Below are 24,034 nucleotides of genomic sequence, written 5' to 3'. Positions count from 1 at the left end.
GCAACTTTAGCTAAAATGGTTACATACCTTTAAGGAAAAAATATAAGGTTTATATAAGTCTTAAGAACATCCTTAAAATGACTACCAGTGCTTTTGCAAGAAAAAATTTGCTTACTAAATTGATAGCAACATCACTGTCCCTTTGCCATGTGGACAGAAGACCTGAAGACCCAATTTTTTGCTTTAGAGTATTTGTAACACAAAAATCTGGTTTCCCAGAGAAACCATGTTATAAGTGAAGGATTTATTTTTTGGACAGCACACGGAAATCTCTTTTATTAAGGGCAGGAATAAAGACACAGACATAGAGATGGACTTGAGGACACCAGGGGAGGGGGGGAAGAGGAAGCTGGGGTGAAGCGAGAGAGTGGTACTGACGTATATACACTACCAAAGGTAAAATGGATGGCTAGTGGGAAGCTACTACATAGCACAGGGAGATCAATTCGATGCTTTGTGATGAGGTAGAGGGGTGGGATAGGGAGGGTGGGAGGGAGGCTCAAGAAGGAGGGGGTATGGGGATATATGTATACGTATAGCTGATTCACTTTGTTGTACAGCAGAAACTAACAAAACATTGTAAAGTAATTGTACTCCAATAAAGATGTGAAAAAAAATAATATGTTAGGAGTTTGGGGTTAACATATATACACTACTGTATATAAAACAGATAACTGGGACTTCCCTGGCAGTCCAGTGGTTAAGATTCTCTGCTTCTACTGCAGGTGACACGGGTTTGATTCCTAGTTCGGGAACTAAGATCTTGCAAGCCATGTGGTATGGCCAAAAAAATAATAAAATAAAATAAAATAAAATAAAATAAAATAGCTAACCAACAAGGACCTACTGTATAGTGCAGAGAACTATACTAAATATTTTGTAATAACCTATAAGGGAAAAGAATAAAGTATATATATATATATATATAATATATATATATCTGAATCACTTTGTTGTACACCTGAAACTAACACATTGTAAATCAACTATACTTCAATTAAAAAAAGAATAAATATGAATGATTACAGGAATAAGAGTAATAATTACTATTACTGTGTTAATAATATTATTCTTGGTATTAATATGATGTTGCAGGTAAAAATTATATTTGGGCTAATATGTTTTTGGTTTTGTGAGAAACATGGTCTTTGTATTCAGAGTGGACCCCATGGAAAAAATATCCACAAAACTCGAGAGTGGCACAGCCTATTTTAAATAGTGTATGACATATATGTTCAATAGTTTTCCTGATTTTAAAAGTAATTTAGGGCTTCCCTAGTGGCGCAGTGGTTGAGAGTCCGCCTGCCGATGCAGGGGACATGGGTTCGTGCCCCGGTCTGGGAAGATCCCACATGCTGTGGAGTGGCTGGGCCCGTGAGCCATGGCCGCTGAGCCTGTGCTCTGCAACGGGAGAGGCCACAACAGTGAGAGGCCCGTGTACTGCAAAAAAAAAAAAATAAATAAATATAAATAAATAAAGGTACCATAAAGCCAGTTCACACCTAGTTCAATATTTTAATTTGATAACAAATCTTAAAGGAATAGTAGAATTGGAAGGCCACCATTTGTAATCCCCATTATAAAAATTGAGTCAGGCAAGGATCATCAGTGGATCCTTTTTAAAACTACAAGATGAAAAATTGTTGTAATAAACTATACAAAAAGTTACTTTACAGATTACTTATTAATTACAATAGGAAGACGATACTTTTAAAATGGGGAGAATGGTACACATCACCTTCATAAAGTTATCAAACTTAGCCTTCCCAGTATTAGGACCTGCTGACCTTGTGTGCCTCTTGATGTGATGTAGGAGGAGTACACAGCATCACCTATGTAGTGCTCTTGCCAAAGGTGTTTGACAGGGATACAATCACAAGGAAATGATCAGAACAATACAGACTATGGAACGTTCTACAAAATTGACCTGGACACTTCAAAAACAAAATATCATGAAAGATCAAGAAAAAAAAGGAAAAGGTCTCCTGATTTTAGGAAAGATATGACAATGACAACCAAATGCTAAATATAAATGATTAGATCTTGGATTTTAAAAAGTTACAAAGAGCGTTTTGGGAACAACTGGTGATATTTGAATGGACTGTATGTTAGATTGTATTATTGAATTAATGTTAATTTGAAGAAGGTGATAACGCTTTTGTGGTTGAGGTAGATTGTCTTTATTCTTAGGATGCACATGCTTTAGTATTTACGAGTGAAGAGTCATGATGTTTGCAATTTACTTTCAGTTGGATTCAGAAAAAATATATATATAGAGAGAAAGCAAATGCAGCAAAGTGTATATGAGTGTTCAAGGAGTTTTTCTTTTATGTTACTGAGAGTTTGAAAATTAAAAAATAAGTTGGGAAAGAAAGGGTAAAGCTAAGGATGATTATAGTTGTTTTATTTACTTATTGAGAAGCAGCAGAATAGAGCAAGAAATGCAATTCATATATTCAGAAGCATTTATCAAATGTCTGTGGGATATAAAAAGCTAAAGGTATAACTATTTACTTGCAGCAGATATATTGCAGATTGTATGTATTGAACCTCAGTTCTGGCTTGGTCATTTCCTTTCCTGTCCTGTTATCTTGCCATGCTGCCCCAATAACTGGATTACAAGGTACCACAGTAACTAAAGCTACCCAGGCCTCTTACCTTGTATTGAAAGCTGTGGTCATGAAAGTGAACTGTGTGCAGGTCAAACTCACCCCCCATGCCAATCAGATACCAATTCACTTCATCCCTAACATGAAATGTCAGGTCTTGGTTATTTCTAAACTTTCTTCCATTAATTGCTGTGGAGGACACAGTTTATTATATTCAACAAGGATTTGAAGTAATATGTTTTTTTAAAAAGTACCATGATATTTTCAGAGGCCATGAGGGTTTTAAAGCCAGCCTAAGGAAGCTGTTAAATATGACCAAGACACCCATTCATGGGTGTGTCTAATGCTAGATAGAGCGTTTTCCTTGCCTGAGGAAATGAGGCACTGCCTTTGCTTTAACATAATCGGGTTGGTCTAGAACAGTTCACAACTGAGGATACTTACATTGGTGGATACTTAAATATATCTATATATTTAAAGTATACTTAAAAGTATCCCAAGAGGCTTAGAATATTAGGAATGTGTTCCCATTTAACTGTCTTACATCAAACCTTCATGATCTGTCACCAGTATGACTGGAATGGCCATTTGCCTGAGGTCTTGTCTCGTCCCCTCTCTAATCCGCTCCAGGTGTGGCTTCCAATGGTTAATGAGAAGAAAATATTAAAATTTTAAAAAACCCTCTCTCTCTTTATATATATCCTCCTTTGTACTTTTCTACTTTGTGTGCATCTTTGGAAATGCAGAGAATACGCTATTACAGTGGCACAAGCATATATTTAATAACCATATATCTATAGAGCTTGGGCTTTAACACTTTTAGCTGATGGAGGGATGTAATAGAAAAAAACTAGGAGACTGCTTTAGATCAGTGCTTCTCAAACTTTGATGTGCACGTGGCTGGGGGAATCTTGTTAAAATGCAGATTGTGATTCACTGGGTCTGTGAAACCTGAAATTCTGCATTTCTAACAAGCTCCCAAGGGATGCTGCTACTGCTGGACCACGGACCACACTTGGAGCATAAGTGCCAGAGTTGTTCCAAAAACACACGTCTATTCCTATTGTTCGCTAGCTCAGTGCTCTTGAAGCCTTTAGTACAGTGGTTCTCAACAGGATTTCCTCCTCCAGGGGAGTCAAGGCCCAGAGACAATGTTTAGTTCTCACAACTTGGGGGAAGGGGCTACTGGCATCTAGCGGGTAGACGGTATGGATGCTGTTAAACATCCTACAATGCACCGGACAGCCTCACCACAAAGAGTGATCCGACTCAAAATGTCAACAGTGGCAAGCTTGAGAAACTCCGGTTTAGATCAAGTTTAAATTGTTAACAGGGTATTCAGGGTCTTCCAACCACAGATGGCTTTTTCTTTCCAGGTGCTGTGTGACTTAGCTCACATTCTTCTTTCCACTTGGAAGGTCATTCCCCTCATTTTCTACTAGACAGACTCACAGGCATCCTTAAATACTCAACTCAAAGTTCTCCTCCTCTTCATGAAGCGTTTTTCGACCTCCCAAATAAGAATTTAAAACACAGCACTGTTTATATTTCTGTCACGGCATCTCCTCAAGTCAGCCTTGTACTGTGGCAACACACGGAACCACTTGAGAGACGACCCATCTTATGGCTTTTGTATCTCCGTAGGGCCTAGGACAGTGCTTTGTGCCCTCTGTGTTGCTTATTAAAGACTATGGATAGAATGGATGTTGTCCTCGAATTAATTTTAAATTTACATATATTTCTTACAGGGGGATAAAACCTAACAAGTTGAAAATGATCGTATTTGGATTTGCCTTAGTTAAGGATTCCTTAACGAGTCGTATCCCTGAACTTCCTCAGGTGAAAGGATTGGGACCTGAAGTTTGACTAAGACTGTGGTAAGTGAGATTTTTTACATGCTTTTTTATTTGAATAATTGTCTTATTACTGTGATTCTAGATGAGGGGGGTGTAGGTCATAAATAAGGCGAATCTAGTCACAATGAATCTATAAAAGAGTTTTGGTTGATGAGCATGGGATTTTGAAAGGTTCTGCCTATGAATGTCCTTTGGTAATGGTGGTGCGGAAGAGTGGGTGGGCCATGTGCTCTTCAGTTTGCCTCAAACCCTAGCTCTCCCTGAGTCCATCCAGGTAAAATACTTAGAAGAGCCTGTAGTCAGTCAGACCCTCCAGAAACGATAGCTGATCTCCTCGGTTTTACATTGCCTACAGGGCTCCAGAGACATGAGAATTCACAGTGCTGCTAGGACAGTGGTCTGCAGCCTTCATGCCAGTTCCAGCCCACTCACTGCCCTTTTCTCTATGGCTCGTGAGCAAAGAATGGTTTTTAAATTTCTAAACAGTTGGAAAAAATCAAAAAAGAATATTTCCTTACCTGTGAAAATTGTGTGAAATACAAATTCCAGTGCCCATAAATGCGGTTTTATTGACTTTAACTTACATTATTAACTTACCACTTACATTTGTTTACGTCTTTTCTGTGGGTGCTTTTGTGCCACAAGGGTTGACTAGAAGACAGCACATGGCGGAGACCCTACGGTCTACAAGCCTAACTCTTTACCATCTGGCTCTTGGTCCACGTGATCTGCACCCCAGCTCTATGTGATCATGTTCTTTAAACTGTTCTGAGAGTGACAGATGTAAACCTTTGTCTGTTTCCTTTGGGCAGAACAACCTGTAGGCTACAGTCAGTGAGTTAGTGAGTGGGCATTACCGTGAATTTACTTGCTGAGGTCAGGAGTAGCATCACTCCTGTCTACTTGGTTTGATTCTTGAGAATAGGTATTGATGTTTTCTTCAAAGTACCAGGATTCATTCTCATGAAAAATCATGAAGTGGAGAACACTGTGAACTATGCTGGCTTTGGTGTCTTTTCGACATACGATCAAAGGACCTACCAGTCCGCTATTAAGATCCTGGAGAAGCAAAGCAAGATGACGAACTGTGCCCACAAATTTCCCCAGTCAAGGAAAAGAGTGGAAACAAGTTTTAGTTTGAGTGAGGTCAGATCCTGAGTTTTGAATGAGTGTAAGGAACAAAATATTTGACATGCTAAATTCTTGATTGAAAAAAGTGATCATCTCACTCATTAGAGTTGAGTTCTAAAGAGAACAACAAACTCCTGAAAGGGATTTTAGACACATTCCTTAGTGGATTTAGCTCCATCTTTGAAATTTTAATTAAAAAACAGAACTTCGGTTTTAATTAGAAGTCCCTGGAGCTGGAGTTGGTTGACAGACGTGTCTAAAGGTTTCAGATCCCCCCCTCTGTGATGCCTCTCCCTACGCAGCCACTCTCAGCTGGGAGCTTTGGTTTGTTTATATTTATTTTGTTTTGGGGTTGAATGTCTGTGTCTGTTCTTGGTTTGGTGGAGAGTAGGCCAAAAATAACTAAAAGACCAAAGAGGGAACTCTTTTGCTTTTTCTTTTTTAAATACAAATAAACTGGAACTCCAGAGTTGAGAGTTTTTAAAAGATATATACTAGGTATGCATTTATTTGTCACTAATCATAGAATTTTAAAACTCCATGCTTTGTTTTCTGGAACCCAAATCTTATTCAGTGAAACAAAGAAGAGGGTATTATCATATAATTTTACATACATCTATATATATTCCAACCCACTGTAACATTTTGGAAAATATCCTAAATCTAAGTAATCATAATGTACTAATTTAGTTTGCTCTTGAAAAATGCAAACCTGTGTAGAATTAACAACTGAGCAGTATTTAGAAAGTTTACATAAAACTAAGACTTTTTAAAAAAGAAAAATAAACTTTCTTTCATTATAATTTCTAAGAGGAGCTAAGATAAAAACTGGGATTTAAAGTTTAGCCTAACCACGTCCACAGTTGAATAGTAAAACCAAGGTACGCACTCAAAGTCCTTTGAGGTAGGATCAGCTCTTTCAGGAATCTGCCAAATGTATGTTTGGATCTCTCCTGAAATAGGCAAATACAATGTATTTAAATAGAATCTTTTAAATCACACTTCTTTATGGAGAACCAGATTATGAACAAACTCTAAAGCTATACAAATGTTAAACAGCATAGTCTTGTTTTTACTTCCAGCTCTACAGCTCCTTGCTTTGTGGCCTTAGTCAATGTGTTTACATGTTCTGGACTTCTGTTTCCTCATGCACATAAAATGGGGATTTAGCGATTAGACAAGATGGTGCAAAGGAAGCCCTTGGTGTTGCATTACCTGGCCCACAGGGCAAGGTCGATGTCACTATCAGTGTTGGCTACTATGTTCTCAGTGTTACAGGATCAAAACTTTATAGTGATTTTGCCGTTGAAAAACATCAGTCATTAAATATCTAATTCATTTGTTCAATGAATATTGATTGTAGTGAAGACAACTCATCCTTTGAAATGTGACAAAATTGTTTCGAATCACAGTTCTGAACCTTCCAATTTGTGGATCACATGCACCTCCTTCCCGCCCCCAAAGCTGTTTGCATTAGCCCTACTTAATATAAATCCTCTTGACTCTTGCAGGAAAGTTCTTTTGGTCCCCACCTTCACCCCTTGCTATATCATTCTACATCTCCCCTTTCCAGAGGCTTAAGTTAATTTTCCCAAGCACCTGTGACATAGTCTTCCTTCTCCACTAACCAACCCCATCTTCAGCCTCCCCACTTCCAAATCTTTAACAATCATCTTAGTACTAACCCTCCCCTTCCAGCACACCACGCAGTGCCAGGAACACATCATGTACTCACAAGTGTTTGTGAAATGCATGTAACATGATCCTTTCCTGACTAATTAGAACAAAGTGCTGACTTGCAAACTCTTTTGATAGGAGATTCATGTTGGTCCCACCATAGGACTGTCTGCTTTTAAAATCAAAAGAGAATATTTCACGTACCATCAAAGTCTATCTTCAGTCCCTCTGCCCCACAAATCTTTTTTTCTGAATTTGGCTCTTTCCTTGATACCCTTAATTCCCAGAACTACTTATGTTGGTGGGCAACTATGGAGGACATTTTGGATGCCCCTTTCACATCCCTCTTGAGAAATGCTCCACCAGGTGTCAATAGCCATGCCCCCAATCCCTGCATCTAATGACTGAGGCAGGGACATAAAGGTCCAGCTTTCTTACCCCAATTCAAGAGAGTTGAGGGCCACCCAATCTTTGGAATTTCTCACAGGGTTATGGCTGTGACTTCTATTGAGCCTGTATCCTTATTAAAACTTTCCTCCTGCCCAATTCTGCTTCTTTCCTTTTTTCCCCCATAGTTATTGACCCCAAGAGCACTACCTGCACACGAATCTTCCTTTTAGAGTCTGCCTCCTGGGCATTTATATTAAAACGTCTTCATTTTCTTTGAGTTTAGAATGCTGAGCAGGATGCCACATGTATAGTGGTGATGCCACAGTGATTAGCACATGAGGTTCATCCCTTTTTCTTACCTGCTTAACTCTCTCCCTTGCCCTCTCCCTCACACACTGCATCATGTACTCCACTCCTACTTTAGCACTTGAGTTGGAGAGAATGAACATAGCACAAATACCTGACAGCTGGACAGGTAAAGAGGCGGGAGAGAGGGTGGCCCTAGAGGAGAAATTGTATACACTAGGGGGTTGCATACAAATTGTATACACATGGTGCCCCATCCTGGAAGCAAACTCCATTTGCAAAAGGAACTTCTTTCCCAAACTTGTTCTTCAGGCCCTTCTTACTAGTCCACTAATCCCTCTCATCTGGAACTACACCCGTATTTAAGAAAGAACATTAGCCCCACAGTCCTGCATAAAAGCTTTGGGGCTTTTCTTTCTCCCAAAGCAGTTACCTGGCTGTGTTGGAACAACAGTGGAATAGTTTGTCTTCACTCCAAGAGTGGTATATCTTTCCATCTGTTTGTGTTGTCTTCAATTTCTTTTCTCAGCATCTTATAGTTTTCCGAGTACAGGTCTTTTACCTCCTTAGGTTGGTTTGTTCCTAGGTACTTTATTCATTTTGATGTGATTGTAAATGGGATTAATTTCTTAATTTATTCCTTAATTTGTCTTTCTGATATTTTGTTGTTAGTGTATAGAAATGAAACAAATTTCTGTATATTAATTTTGTATTCTACAACTTTACCAAATTCATTGATGAGCTCTAGCTGTTTTTTGGTGGCACCTTTAGGATTTTCTATGTATAGTATCATATCATCTGCAAACAGTGACAGTTTTACTTCTTGTTTTCCTGTTTGGATTCTTTTTATTTCTTTTTCTTGTTTGACTGCTGTGGCTGGGACTTCCAATACTATGTTGAATAAAAGTGGTGAGCGTGGACATCCTTGTCTTGCTCCTGATCTTAGAGGAAATGCTTTCAGCTTTTCACCATTGAGTCTAATGTTAGCTGTGTGCTTGTCATATATGGCCTTTATTATGGTGAGGTATGTTCTCTCTATACCAACTTTGTTGAGAGTTTTTATAATAAATAGATGTTGAAATTTTTCAAAACTTCTTCTGCATCTATTGAGAAGATCATATGGTTTTACTCTTCAATTTGTTGATGTGAGGTATCACACTGATTGAGTTGTAGATATTGAACCATCCTTGCATCCTTGGGATAAATCCCACTTGATTATGGTATATGATCCTTTTAGTATATCATTGAATTTGGTTTGCTAGTATTTTGTTGAGGATTTTTGCATCTGTGTTGATCAGTGATATTGGCCTATAATTTTCTTTTTTGTGATATCTTTGTCTGGTCTTGGTATCAGGGTGATGATGGCCTCATAGAATAAGTTTGGAAGCATTCCTTCCTCTGCAATTTTTTGGAATAGTTTAAGAAAGATAGGTGTTAACTGTTTTCTAAACGTTTAGTAGAATTCACCTGTGAAGCTATCTGGTGCTGGACTTTTGTTTGTTAGGGTTTTTTTTTTTATTTTAATTGATTCCATTTCATTACTGGTAATTGATCTGTTCATGTTTTCTATTTTTCTTCCTGATTCAGTCTTGGAAGATTTTATGTTTCTAGGAATTTATTCATTTCTTCTAGGTTGTCCATTTTATTAGCATATAATTATTTGTAGTAATCTCTTATGATCATTTATATTACTGTGGTGTCATTTGTAAATTTTCTTTCATTTCTGGTTTTATTGATTTGGGCCCTCTCTCTCTTTTTCTTGATGAGTCTGACTAAAGGTTTATCAACTTTGTTTATCTTTTTGAAGAACCAACTCTTAGTTTCATTGATCTTTTCTATTGCTTTTTGAAATCTCTATTTCATTTATCTCTGCTCTGATCTTTATGCTTTCTTTCTTCTACTAACTTTAGGTTTTGTTTGTAAATTGGAACAACCATTATGGAAAACAGTATGGAGGTTCCTCAAAAAACTAAAAATAGAACTACCATATGATCCAGCAATTCCTCTCATGGATATATATCCAAAGAAATTGAAAACACTAATTTGAAAATATACATGGACCCTAAAGTTCATAGCAACATTATTTACAATAGCCAAGACAAGGAAGCAACCTAAGTGTCCTTCAACAGATGAATAGATAAAGAAGATGTTATACACACACACACACACACACATACACACACAATGGAATACTACTCACTATAACAAAGAATGAAATTTTGCTATTTGCAACCACACGGATGGACCTGGAGGGTATTATGTTTAGTGAAATAACTCAGACAGAGAAAGGCAAATACTATAATATCACTTATATGTGAAATCTAAAAAATAAAACAAACTAGTAAATATAACAAAAAAGAAACAAACTCATGGATATAGAGAACAAAATAGTGGTTACCAGTGAGGAAAAAGAAGTGGGGAGAGGCAAGATAAGAGCAGGGGAATCAGAGGTACAAACTACTATGTATAAAATAAATAAGCTGGGCCTCCCTGGTGGCGCAAGTGGTTGAGAGTCCGCCTGCCGATGCAGGGGATACGGGTTCGTGCCCCGGTCTGGGAGGATCCCATATGCCGCAGAGCGGCTGGGCCCGTGAGCCATGGCCGCTGAGCCTGCGCGTCCGGAGCCTGCGCGTCCGGAGCCTGTGCTCCGCAACGGGGGAGGCCACAACAGTGAGAGGCCCGCATACCGAAAAAAATAAATAAATAAAATAAATAAATAAATAAATAAATAAATAAGCTATAATGATATATTGTATTGTACAGTACAGGGAATAAAGCCAGTATTTTATAATAACTATAAATGGAATATAATCTATAAAAATTTTGAGTCACTATGTTGTACACCTGAAACTAATATAATATTGTAAATCAACTGTACTTCAATTTAAAAAAATATGGCATGGCATATAGTAGGTATTCCACAAAACCAACCAACAAACAAAAACAGGAAAAAAAAAAAGAGCAAACATTAGCCCCACAGTCCTGCATGAAGCTTTGGGACTTTTCTTTCTCCCAAAGCAGTTACCTGGCTGTGTTGGAACAACAGTGGAATAGTTTGTTTTCACACCATGAGCATGAATAGAATATGGCCTTGAGGCATTATTTTTAAAGACAGCATAGAGTTTCTCGCCAGGGCTAAGAAATATTATGGGACCTAGGAAATAGAAAAAGGAAAATGTGTGGATAGTTGTCATTTATTTAAATTATGAGTCATCTGTCCCCTTAAGTATATACACAGTGACTTATTCTTTTCCTTAACATGCAGCCAAATGAAACAAAAACACATTTAACAAATGGACCATTGCTGGTTTATGACACATGGTTTTTGCCTTTAAGTCATCTAGAAATTTTATAAGCTCCAGCTCTAGAAATCTTACTTCGATGAGCATCAGTTAATGCCTATGAAAACACTCAATTTAGAAGTGGAACACTTTATTTTCTTTCTTGACCAACCTCATTATTTAAGACTTTTATTCTTTTCCCCTTTCACCCTCGTGGAGGATTTGGAGAAGCTGCAAGGCATCTTCATTGACCCAGGGCAATTATCTCTCTCACAAAGTAAAGACCCTTCATTTTACTCTCTCTCCCTTTCAACCCAAGCCAAGAACTGGAGGTATATAATTTGTTATAAAATTTCTTTCTATTTGGAGGCAGATTGAATCTGTGGCTCTAAAAATTCTGAAACAGCGATGGGTTTGAGATGAACTAAGCAGAAAGAACTCTCCTTAAACTTGTGCTACAATTACTAAAATCAGAGCCTTGAAGAGACTTTGTGGACACTAGATGCTAGCGAAGTAAAGCAACTCTTTGCCTCCCATGACAATTCTACAGTCTCAAACACTATGCTTGTTTTTCCTTTTCTAAAAAGGGTGTTTTTTTTGTATAAATAATAAAGGAATCTAGAGCGTCCTATTTTGTTATTTATCTTAGTACATTTGGCCAGAATCCTAGAGAAAACAAAAATGATGCTGTTACTAAAGATAAGAGCCCACTCAAAAGCAATGGGAACTGGATAGAATAGATCTCCCTCCAGGGGTTGCAAAGCCCGAGAGGCTGATGAGGAGCCAAGAAAAGTAAAAGTTTTTCCCCGTCAGCACGTACATCCATCTTCTCAGGGTCCACGCCAGAAAATGGACTCCAATAGACACACAGACATCAGGACTGAAACAAGATTTGGGTGTATGGAAATGCCATGTGACTTCTGGAAATACTAGGCAATGTATGGAAATGCCATTTGACATATGAAAACATCGTGTGACTACAGAAATGCCATGTGACTTATGGAAACGTTATATGTGGGTGCCTGGGAGTGACTTGTAGGTTTCCTAGCTGATCTGTCAAGGGTGGAGGAAAAGGCTGTAATTTTCCTCACTCCTGGACAGAAGATGAAATTAAATCTTGACAGAAAATTAGTAAGAAAACACAAGCCTTAAATGACACAAGAGACCAGATAGATTTAATTGATATTTATAGGACATTCCATCCAAAAACAGCAGATTACACTTTCTTCTCAAGTACATACAAAACATTCTCCAGGATAGATCACATCTTGGGTCACAAATCAAGCCTCAGTAAATTTAAGAAAATTGAAATCATATCAAGCATCTTTTCCAACCACAATGCTATGAGATTAGAAATAAATTACAGGGAAAAAATGTAAAAAACACAAACACATGGAGGTGAAAAAATACGTTACTAAATAACCAAGAGATCACTGAAGAAATCAAAGAGGAAATCAGAAAATACCTAGAGGCAAATGACAATGAGAACACGGTGATCCAAAACCTATGAGATGCAGCAAAAGCAGTTCTAGGAGCGAAGTTTATAGCAATACAATCCTACCTTAAGAAACATGAAAAATCTCAAGTAAACAACCTAGCCTACATCTAAAGGAACTAGATAAAGAAGAGCAAACAAAACCCAAAGTTAGTAGAAGGAAAGAAATCATAAAGATCAGAGCAGAAAAAAATGAAATAGAAACAAAGAAAACAGTAGCAAAGATCAATAAAACTAAAAGCTAGTTCTTTGAGAAGATAAACAAATTTTTTAAACCTTTAGCCACACTCATCAAGAAAAAGAGGGAGAGGGCTCAGATCAATAAAATTAGAAGTGAAAAAAGAGAAGTTACAAGGGACACTACAGAAATACAAAGCATCATAAGAGACTACTACAAGCAACTCTATGCCAATAAAATGAACAACCTGGATGAAATGGACAAATTCTTAGAAAGGTTTAAGCATCCAAGACTGAACCAGGAAGAAATAGAAAATATGAACAGACCAGTCACATGTAATGAAATTGAAACTGTGATTAAAAATCTTCCAACAAACAGAAGTCCAGGACCAGATGGCTTCACAGTGAATTCTATCAAAGAGAAGAGCTAACACCCATCCTTCTCAAACTCTTCCAAAATTTGCAGAGGAAGGAACACGCCCAAACTCATTCTATGAGGCCACCATCACCCTCACACCAAAAGCAGATAAAGATACTACAAAAAAAGAAATTTACAGACCAAATCACTGATGACTATAGATGCAAAACTCCTCAAAAAAAATACTAGCAAACAGAATCCAACAACACATTAAAAGGATCATACACCATGATCAAGTGGGATTTATCACAGGATACAAGGATTCTTCATTGTACACAAATCAATGTGATACACCATATTAACAAACTGAAAAATAAAATCCATATGATCATCTTAATAGATGCAGAAAAAGCTTTTGACAAAATTCAACACCCATTTCTGATAAAAACTGTCCAGAAAGTGGGCATAGAGGGAACCTACCTCAACATAATAAAGCCCATATATGACAAACCCACAGCAAACATCATTCTCAATGGTGAAAAACTGAAAGCATTTCCTCTAAGATCAGGAAGAAGACAAGGTTGCCCACTCTCACCACTATTATTCAACATAGTTTTGGAAGTTTTAACCACAGCAATCAGAGAAGAAAGAGAAATAGAAAGAATACAAATTGGAAAAGAAGAAGTAAAACTGTCAATGTTTGCAGATGACATGATACTATACATAGAGAATCCTAAAGATGACACCAGAAAACTATTAGAGCTCATCAGTGAATTTGGTATAGTTGCAGGATACAAAATTAATGCACAGAAATCTCTTGCATTCCTATACACTAACAATGAAAGATCAGAAAGTTAATTAAGGAAACAATCCTATTCACCATTGCAACAAAAAGAATAAAATACCTAGGAATAAACCTACCTAAGGAGGTAAAAGAACTGTATTCAGAAAACAGTAAGACTCTGATGAAAGAAACCATAGATGGAGAGATATACCATGTCCTTGAATTCGAAGAATCAATAGTGTGAAAATGACTACACTACCCAAAGCAATCTACATATTCAATGCAATCCCTATCAAATTACCAATGGCATTTTTTATAGAACTAAATCAAAAAATCTTAAAATTTGTATGGAGACACAAAGGACCCTGAATAGCCAAAGTATCTTGAGGGAAGAAAACAGAGCTGGAGGAATCAGACTCCCTGACTTCAGACTATACTACAAAGGTACAGTAATCAAAACAATATGGTACTGGCACAAAAACAGAAATATAGATCAATGGAACAGGATAGAAAGCCCAGAGATAAACCCACGCACATATGGTCACCTTATTTTAGATAAAGGAGTCAAGAATATGCAATGGAGAAAAGACAGTCTCTTCAATGAGTGGTGCTGAGAAAACTGGACAGCTACATGTAAAAGAATGAAATTAGAACCCTCCCTAACACCATACAAAAAAATAAACTCAAAATGGATTAAAGACCTAAATGTAAGGCCAGACACTATCAAACTCTTAGAGGAAAACATAGGCAGAACACTCTATGACATAAATCACAGCAAGATCCTTTTGACCCACCTCCTAGAGAAATGGAAATAAAAACAAAAAGAAACAAATGGGACCTCATGAAACTTCAAAGCTTTTGCAAAGCAAAGGAAACCATAAGCAAGATGAAAAAACAACCCTCAGAATGGGAGAAAATATTTGCAAATGAAACAACTGACAAAGGATTAATCTCCAAATTTTACAAACAGCTCATGCAGCTCAATATCAAAAAAAACAAACAACCCATTCCCAAAATGGGCAGAAGACTTAAATAGACACTTCTCCAAAGAAGATATACAGATTGCCAACAAACACATGCAAGGATGCTCAACATTAATAATCATTAGAGAAATGCAAATCAAAACTACAATGAGGCATCATCTCACAACAGTCAGAATGGCTATCACCAAAAAATCTACAAACAATAAATGCTGGAGAGGGTGTGGAGAAAAGGTAACCCTCTTGCACTGTTGGTGGGAATGTAAATTGATACAGCCACTATGGAGAACAATATGGAGGTTCCTCAAAAAACTAAAAATAGAACTACCGTATGACCCAGCAATCCCAGTACTGGGCATATACCCTGAGAAAACCATAATTCAAAAAGAGTCATGTACCACAATGTTCATTGCAGCTCAATTTACAATAGCCAGGATGTGGAAGCAACCTAAGTGTCCATCCACAGATGAATGGATAAAGAAGATGTGGCACATATATACAATGGAATATTACTCAGCCATAAAAAGAAATGAAATTGAGCTATTTGTAATGAGGTGGATGGGCCTAGAGTCTGTCATACAGAGTGAAGTAAGTCAGAAAGAGAAAGACAAACACTGTATGCTAACACATATATATGGAATTTAAGGGGAAAAATGTCATGAAGAACCTAGGGATAAGACAGGAATAAAGACACAGACCTACTAGAGAATGGACTTGAGGATATGGGGAGGCGGAAGGGTAAGCTGGGACGAAGTGAGAGAGTGGCATGGACATATATACACTACCAAATGTAAAATAGATAGCTAGTTGGAAGCAGCCGCATAGCACAGGGAGATCAGCTCGGTGCTTTGTGACCACCTAGAGTGATGGGATAGGGAGGGTGAGAGCGAGGGAGACGCAAGAGGGAAGAGATATGGGAACATATGTAAATGTATAACTGATTCACTTTGTTATAAAGCAGAAACTAGCACACCATTGTAAAGCAATTATACTCCAATAAAGATGTAAAACAAAAATAAATAAATGAGTTACAAGTATGAAAAAAGGGGGGTTAGCTATAACACTGTTAGTGAAACAAGAAGGTGAAAGCTATTTAAATATCTATCAGTAGGCAAATGGTTAAATAAATTAGGCTATATCTCAAATATGGAAAACTATACAACTGTTTAAAAGAGTAAGAGGTATAGGGAATGTCATGGAAAAGATTTGAAGGCATATGGATGAGTGAAGAAAGCAAGCAGCAGAATAAAGAAAAACCTATTATATAAAAATAATAGCCTATTTTTTAAAGTTATATAATTAAATAAAACTTATATGCAGTGTGATCTACTTATGTAGAACAAAACACAAAACAATAGCTGTGCATTTTTTATTTCTACATGTTCATATATATTGTATGAAAATGCATGGTAAACAGGTTTACAGGTATTCACGCAAACTTGCTTACAGGGATTATTCTCTGGAGAGGGAAATGGGATGGTAGCGGGGTAGGGTTAGACTAAAGGTCTATTCTTAAACCATTTCTCTAAAGGTGAACACAAAATCTGATTCTTCTCTTTCTTTTTCTTTTTTTGCTAATTTTGGTAGTGTAAACTCTCTGCCTTGGCCAATTTGAAGCTACCACAAGTTTATCAGCTGGCTTATTTAATTCTCCACTCTCTGGAGGTCCTATGAGGTGGCTCCCAGATACCATATTAGATTTTCACTCTTTCTGTCTGCTGCCGCCACCAAATTCTCCCTCCCTCCTTCACTCCCCGCTGCCCCGGCTCCTTTCTTTTCTTCCTTTCTTTCCAGCAAGTCTATTCATGTATTCTTGTAATTCCTAAAAACAAAACAAAACAAAAAACCAAAACCAAACAAACAAACAAACCCCCCAAAACTGTAAGTCACAGGAAGAGAAGAAACACAGGGGAAGGCTATGGGGTCCATCAGCCAAAGAACTTTCAGAAGCTGTCTCAACTGTGCCTAGGCTGACCCTATATTTTTCTGCAGAGTTGAGGAGGAAAGACCTGATTTAAAGGCAAGATCTGTAAACGAGGTAAATAGGAGGAGTGGGGCTGAGTGTACATTTTAAGCTTTAAAACATATGTTAAAACAATATTCCTTTCTAAGTGAGAACCTTTTTATCATTAAATTCTGTCGAGTTATTATAGCTGTGTGTGGGTTTCCTTTTTCTCACAATCCTGGGAAGGACACAACACATAGGAAATCCCAATAAATACTTGTTGTTTAGTTGTTTAAATAATTAATTGAAGTATGATGCTAACCAACGTATGGGACTTAGAAAAAAAGAAAGGTTTTTCTCAGAGAAGTAAACCCCATTTTTGTACAAAAAAAAAAAAGAAAAATTTCTTCAGTTCTAGTAACAATCATGTTTACTGATTGAGAAAGAAAATAAAACATTTACATGATTATATGTAGAGTTTAGTCACATTTAAGAATAGAGAAGATCTGGAGGGGTGGGATAGGGAGGGTGGGAGGGAGGGAAACGCAAGAGGGAAGGGATATGGGAACAGATGTATATGTATGACTGATTCACTTTGTTATAAAGCAGAAAATAATTTAAAAAATTTAAAAAAAAGAATAGAGAAGATCAATAACTTCATAACAGGCCTTCCTATCATTAAATGTGAAGTGTGATTGAAGAGGGAAATAAACTAAAATAAGGAGATTTACTGAGTACTGGATTAGAATTACTTGGTCCTACATAATTCCTGGCTCTCATAGGGTTTTGGGTAAGTGTTTTAACCTCTTGGAACTTGTATTCTCAATTTTTAAAAAAGGTGTAATAATACATGCTCTGTCTGACACTCAGGGTTTTCTTGTAAGGCTCACCAGCTAATGAATATAAACTTCTTTTTTGTAAAAACAACCACAAAAATAATCCCTATATACCTAAAGGGTTTATTACCATAAAGTTAAAGGTGTCAGAGACGTGGGTTCTAGTCCTAACTGTGTCACTGACTTTCCAAAAGGCAATCTTATCACCGCCCCAATGGCAGTTTCCCCCACTTGAAAGATGAGGCATTTGTAATGGGTCGTAACCCTGGGAGTCCCCTGACCCTGTATTACGTAAAAGGAATAAATCCCTACCATGTATCTGACAGCCCAACATCTACTCTCCAGCACCCTTGGCCACCAAGAAGGCATCTTGCATTGAGGCAGGAAAGACAGTGATGGTGTCTTTTCTGTGATTCCAAGAGATCAGAGTGTGTCCATGGGTAAAGTTGGAGTGTGTGTCCAACACACCTCCCATGCCAATAAAATACCACTTGACCCTGTCCTCTGCACACATGGTGAGATTGGGCAGATTTCCGTACATGTATCCATTTATTGCTGAAAACAGATGTAAATTAACCTGTCAGGCATGTTAGATCAAGGCCACATGGTATACATTCTATGCATTTTCTCATCACATAAGCCTGGCAGTATCATCATTGTTCTCATGCATAATCTACAACAGGACTCGATTTATTTTCCCAAAAAAGAGGCCATAAGCATTGTTTCTGATTAAAGCTGAGGAGCACAGAGATTTAGAGGCAAGAGGAGGAAAAGTAAGCTAAAAAGTGGAAAACAGTGAAAAGGGGAAAAGAATAGAAAGAAGCTAAGTCCATGGAAGAAAAAAACAAGGATAAAGGTGACTGAGATAAGAACATCTTTTCTGAAAGGTTCTACATAGAAACACATTTCCATAAGATATCTGGTCAGTTATGTCTTTGTTCTTCTATAATATTTTATTACCTTAAAATTACATCTTTTCTATGCTGTCACCACCTACTTTTGATCTATATCAGATGTTAGAAACAAATGCATCTGTTTAACTTTACTTGCTATGAAACTTTGGAAACCAAAAGGATTTACTAGATGACTTGCCTATCAACCAGCATACCCGGGGCAAGAAACTGGGAAATAAAAACTCATTTAAACAAACTCAAACAAAGGGAAATCATGAAATAGAGTCATAGAAGTTAGAATTATAGGATATAATGAATGAGAAAGTTCTTTATAATCTTACAGCACATGAGATTGCTCTCCCAGAAGCCAGAATCTCTAGCATTAACTCGGCCAGATTCAGTATATATATTAATATTGTCATCGATACACCAGCTACGGTTTTCCAGTTATAGAAAACATCAGAACGTAAGACTCGTGGATATTTTTTTCCATGTCTCTATCCAGGGTTCCTGAAACAAAACAGCAAAACAGCAAAACTTCCTCTTTGTAGAAATTCTTTTTGCTAGGAAATAAACTAGTGATTCTAACTGATTCCACTCAAAATGTAAAAGGAAAATCTTGCACCTCCACAGACAGAAACCTAAGGAACTGAGCATGCAAGGAACAGGCAGACAGCCTCTCATCTCCCTATTTCCTCCCACCCTGTGGGTTCAACACTTCTCTGTAGAAGGGTGGCAGTTTTGTGTGAAGGTGGCTAAGGTGACAATTACTGGGTTTGACTACCATCTAGTGCCCAACCTGCACTCTTGGACTTGAATGGAGGCATTGGACTCAAGATTGCCATCTAGAGCTCAGAGTTCCAGTGACAACATTACTTTCTTGACTGGAGAATCAAGGTCAAGGCAGGCAAGGAGAGCTCATTTGATAGCAAAATTCCACTGGAAGAGTGAGGGAGACCCCACGTATCTTGGTTGGCTCTATTGCTACAATGAGATTTTTAAAATGTAACCTCTTTTACAAGTCAGAATTGGTCCAAGAAGTCCTGAAGCCACATCTTTTAGAGTTTCTACATGGGAGTGGTACATCCGTGTCATGCAGTTACTGTCATCGGAACAAGGCCCCTGAGTTGCTTCTACAAACCACCGGTAAGTATACTCTGCCCCTGGCTCTAGCCAGTCATCTTCCTTTTGCAGGCCTGTAGTGTTATCAGGATAGAGAGAGCCTAGAAAACAACCTGAAGCATGGTCACAGTAACCACCGGATGACACTGTTTTGAATGTGACCCACGCTTTCTCCATTAAGTCACGAATGTACGTTAATTTGTATTTTTAGAATAAAGTGTGCATCTCCACCTTCCTTTCTCCTGCCTCCTGTCTCCCTAGATCCCCCTTACTTAGTTTCTACCTGAATGCACACCTTGGTCAGTTTCCAGACTAAATTGGAATGAGTCAGGCAGCATATTCACAGACTATCATCACCTTTATTGATAGATTCCACACATACTTATTGTGTACCTACTATGTGCTAGATCTTGGACACAGAGAGCTAGGATCCTGAGTTGACCTCCGTATTTTCTATACTGCAGATCAGACTTTGGGACCCAGGGCCTCAAGAGCATCCATGTTATCTACAAGCTGCCCACAGGCATCGGGAAGTGGCCTTCTGCATAGCTGATATTATACTGAGCTACTACCTAGTCTGAATCTGGCGTCTTGTTCTCTTTTTTTGCTTCCTCTCCTAGAATTTGGCTTCAGATCTCCACCTCTGGAAGCCGGAATCTGATAGTTATAGGTAACATTCTTTCATTCAACAGAAGACTTTGAAGCATGACCAACCTATCGTTTATTATCTTTTGAGACGACCTTGCTCCATGTTGAACACAAAACCCTATTTGTTAGCTTTCTCTTCCCTTCCTTTTTCCAGCACCATCAGGCAGTTGTGAATATGAATGTTTAGGGGAGAAGACACTGTCTGGAAAACAGTGACTTCACCTGACAGTGATGTTTTCCAAGAAGCTAATCCTCATCCACTAGGAAATGGAAATGAGATGAAGGCAGAACAATATTTCTGCCAACCTAACATTTAGCTCATGAGTGTCTCCTACCCATCCCCCAATTATTTATTTATTTACATGAGAGAAAAGTGTGTTTTCTTTTCCAGAAATTGCACTGGGTGCAGGGGGGAGGGTCTGCTCATTTCAAATGAGAAATTAAAGAAAAATCGGGGATATAAAAATTAAGGACATCTGAAGTAAAAGTCCACATTCACCCCAAACTACTCCTAGTTCATAATTACCTTTCTTTTCCTGAGGTTTGGGGCTCATGCTCTTCATAAGCAAAAGCTCAGGAATCTAAGGAAAGGGGACCCACTTACCTTCGTTTTCTTTAGTGCAGTTGATTCCGTGAGGATGGAAACTATAGTTTCTTGAAGCAAAATTTTTCACATGTACACAAACGAGGTCTCCAGTCTCTGCTTTCATAATTGGACCTAAAAATCCCAACCAGGATGGTTTCTCAATGATCGTTTGAAATGTATCATCCGTGTACTCAAAATACAAAGCCTTTTTATAAACAGGTCCTATCCTATCTTGGCTTTGCTTTAGATATGTTTGGGACTGAAACTCTCTGTAAACAAACAAACAAGAACTTGAACAATGTTTGACTGGAAAGAAAACAGTATTAAATCAACTGAAACTAGAAGTAAGAAGCGTTACAGCCTAATTTTATAGAGCAAACCCAGACACTGGTGAAAACCTAGGAGGAGTCAAAAACAGGGTAGTAGGCAAGGAGAAGTTTGGAAGTTCTGGTGAAGAGATCAAATGCAAATGTAGCAAGTAATATACATGGTATTTCGGTTTAAATGACTTATCAAATTCTTTGTACTGAACCACGAAAGATTTCTAACCCTACCCTGAGGTTACTTTAGCTCTCAAGCATCAGATCAATTCCTACAAGTTAAGATTGTTTACACATTTCAATGATTCGTGGATTTGTTGGAGGAATTGGGGGCAACTTGGCACACAAACATAGTAAATCAGAACCCGACTCATAACCTCTAGATTTCCTCGTCTCAATTATGTGAACAGAGAAATCAAGAAGAGAGCTGCAATTTTACAGTCTCTGCCATAGACTCCATATGAGAAGGAAAAGTGTTGTTTTACATCTTAAGCACCACTCAAACAAAATCGATGATAAATACAGAATTAGAGATGATCCCTGAAATATGCATCATGAGGGCAAGAGTGACAATAATCCCAGGAAGGAGCAATTTCTGATTTATATTAATAGCTGTCTTCCATGTCATGCTTATACTAAAAATTCAAAGGAAGCGGTTCTAATAGCGAATGTGCCCTGAAAGGGTCAATCATGGAAAATTCGTTAGCAGTATTTTATCAGTGAATAATAATGATCAACGTTTGCTTCTGATAGCAGCTTTTTCAGTGTGAAGGTATTACTTACTGATCTTCTGAAATAGGCATTACATTGAGCATATATTTACCAGTAGGAACATAATTCCAAGTAGTTTCTCTAATGCCTATGCAGTAGTGCCCCTCTATTGTCCAACCTGGAGAACTAACAAAAACCAGAAAGGTCAGTGGTAAAAGGATCTTCATTTTCAAACCTTGCTCATGGATAGGCTAACTGAGTGATGTTTGCCTTCATTTTATATTCCAGATGTTCTTCCTTTATTTGTGTCTGTTTACATAGATCAGGCTGCAAAAGAGCTCATCAAACACTTCGTCTACATATATGTCACTTCCATTCCAAATGCATTTAGTTTTCATTAGTCAGGCCAGGTGAAATGTGGCACAACACATAGAGAATACTGGTTCTTGACCCAGTGTACGTTGCCAATTAAGAGCTTGTTGAATTACCAGGTAGATGGGCTACCCAGATCATCCATCAACCCCTAATGATTCTTATCTATTTCTGGATTATAGGAATCACCTCTAGTCTAGTCTAGTCTACAGACATCCCCCTCTTTCTCAATTCATTACGTTACCAAATCAGGTTTATTTGCCCGATGGGCACCAAGTCAAACGCTGAGACACCAAGTTTTGCATCAAAGAAAAGGTTTTTTTGCAAAGCAGTCAAGTGAGAAGAGAGAAGAACAAGTCTCAAATCTGCCTCCTCAAAGGCGAGAGGCTTGGGATATTTATGGGATAAAGAAGCAGGGTGGTCTGAGACTCGGGGGAAGGTGATTGGAGGTAAGAAAAAGGTGAAGTAACTGTCGTTCTGCGCAGGTAAAAATGAGCTTCGTGTTTCTTCATGGGACACATGTTCAGAAAATTGTGGCATTAGTATGTGCTGAAGGTGGAGTTTTTGGCCCTCTGATGTCAAAAGGTCACCTATCAGACACTGGAGCAGGCCCAGGTGAGGGATCGGTGGTCTCAACGGGTTTGAACTGGATGAGAGGTGACTCCTTGTTTCTGAAAAACAACTTGGGCACACACCTTAAGGCTAGAGGTACTACTTATGGAGGGTGGTGAAGTGAGTCTTGTGGTACCTTGTCTAAGCTGCGTAAAGCTTGGTGGGTATGCAATCTTGCAAGAACAAAGTGAAGACGGATTACAATTTTCTAATACCTAGACAAGCTAGTTATTGTCTAATGGATCTAACTAATAACTCTCCTCAGTTTCAAGCAGCTGTATCAAAGCTGACAATTAACCACACACTAGTTTGCATTGTTTAAATTTTTACGTGGTATTTTCTCTACCCCTAATTGATTATAACTCCAATAGATTAGGGACCACTTCTTTTGTACTGTATATCTGCCAGAGATGTCAAGAAATAAATGTTACATTTAGGGGGGACAAATAAATAGAGTGCCTTGGCCAGGATTACAAAAGTGAGGAAAAGAGTAGGAGTCTTTATTTGCCATCGATCTGTGTATCGTCATATATTGGGATATCTATTCCTATTAGGTATTGTTTGAGACTTTACAATTTGAAAGCCACAGTGGTTTCAACAGTCAGAGTGCCGCTCTGATTTAGGTCTAGAAACCCACACTTAGTAATATTAAGGCAGCAAATATGGCATGTATTGTTCTGCAGTTTGGCTTTTATTCCTGGACTACAAGTCTTAGAGACCTTTAGATATCACTACCTAGATGTCTTACATCTTTCATTTTAATTGCGGCATATTTTTTTCTATGATGAGTATACTTCATTTATTTTTTAAAACACAAAAGATCAAAGTATATATTTTTCTGGGCATTCATACAGATAAATATGCATACTTAAGGACATAAACTAAATACAGTTCTGAGAGGAAGAGAGAGGATTATTATATTTAAAATGTTTTTTTATAAGGGGA

At 37.9% G+C, this 24,034-nt stretch overlaps 1 protein-coding gene across 1 annotated transcript in view; it reads right to left on the bottom strand.

Moving 5' to 3' along the window:
• LOC132490567 (ceruloplasmin-like) overlaps window positions 1–22,332 on the bottom strand; it is a 29,634-nt gene extending 7,302 nt beyond the window's left edge. Inside the window, 10 exon segments of the mRNA XM_060098889.1 lie at window positions 2,659–2,798; window positions 5,323–5,526; window positions 6,445–6,549; window positions 10,995–11,123; window positions 18,138–18,380; window positions 19,060–19,163; window positions 19,165–19,228; window positions 19,729–19,941; window positions 21,093–21,343; window positions 22,178–22,332. Of these exon segments, the coding sequence (XP_059954872.1) occupies window positions 2,659–2,798; window positions 5,323–5,526; window positions 6,445–6,549; window positions 10,995–11,123; window positions 18,138–18,380; window positions 19,060–19,163; window positions 19,165–19,228; window positions 19,729–19,941; window positions 21,093–21,343; window positions 22,178–22,332 (1,608 nt within the window).
• Between the last annotated feature and the right edge of the window lie 1,702 nt (window positions 22,333–24,034).

This window comes from Mesoplodon densirostris, chromosome 5 (assembly GCF_025265405.1).
Source record: "Mesoplodon densirostris isolate mMesDen1 chromosome 5, mMesDen1 primary haplotype, whole genome shotgun sequence".
In the NCBI taxonomy this organism is placed as follows: domain Eukaryota; kingdom Metazoa; phylum Chordata; class Mammalia; order Artiodactyla; family Ziphiidae; genus Mesoplodon; species Mesoplodon densirostris.
Note: the sequence above shows the minus strand (reverse complement) of the source record. Positions and strands in the feature narration are given on the sequence as shown.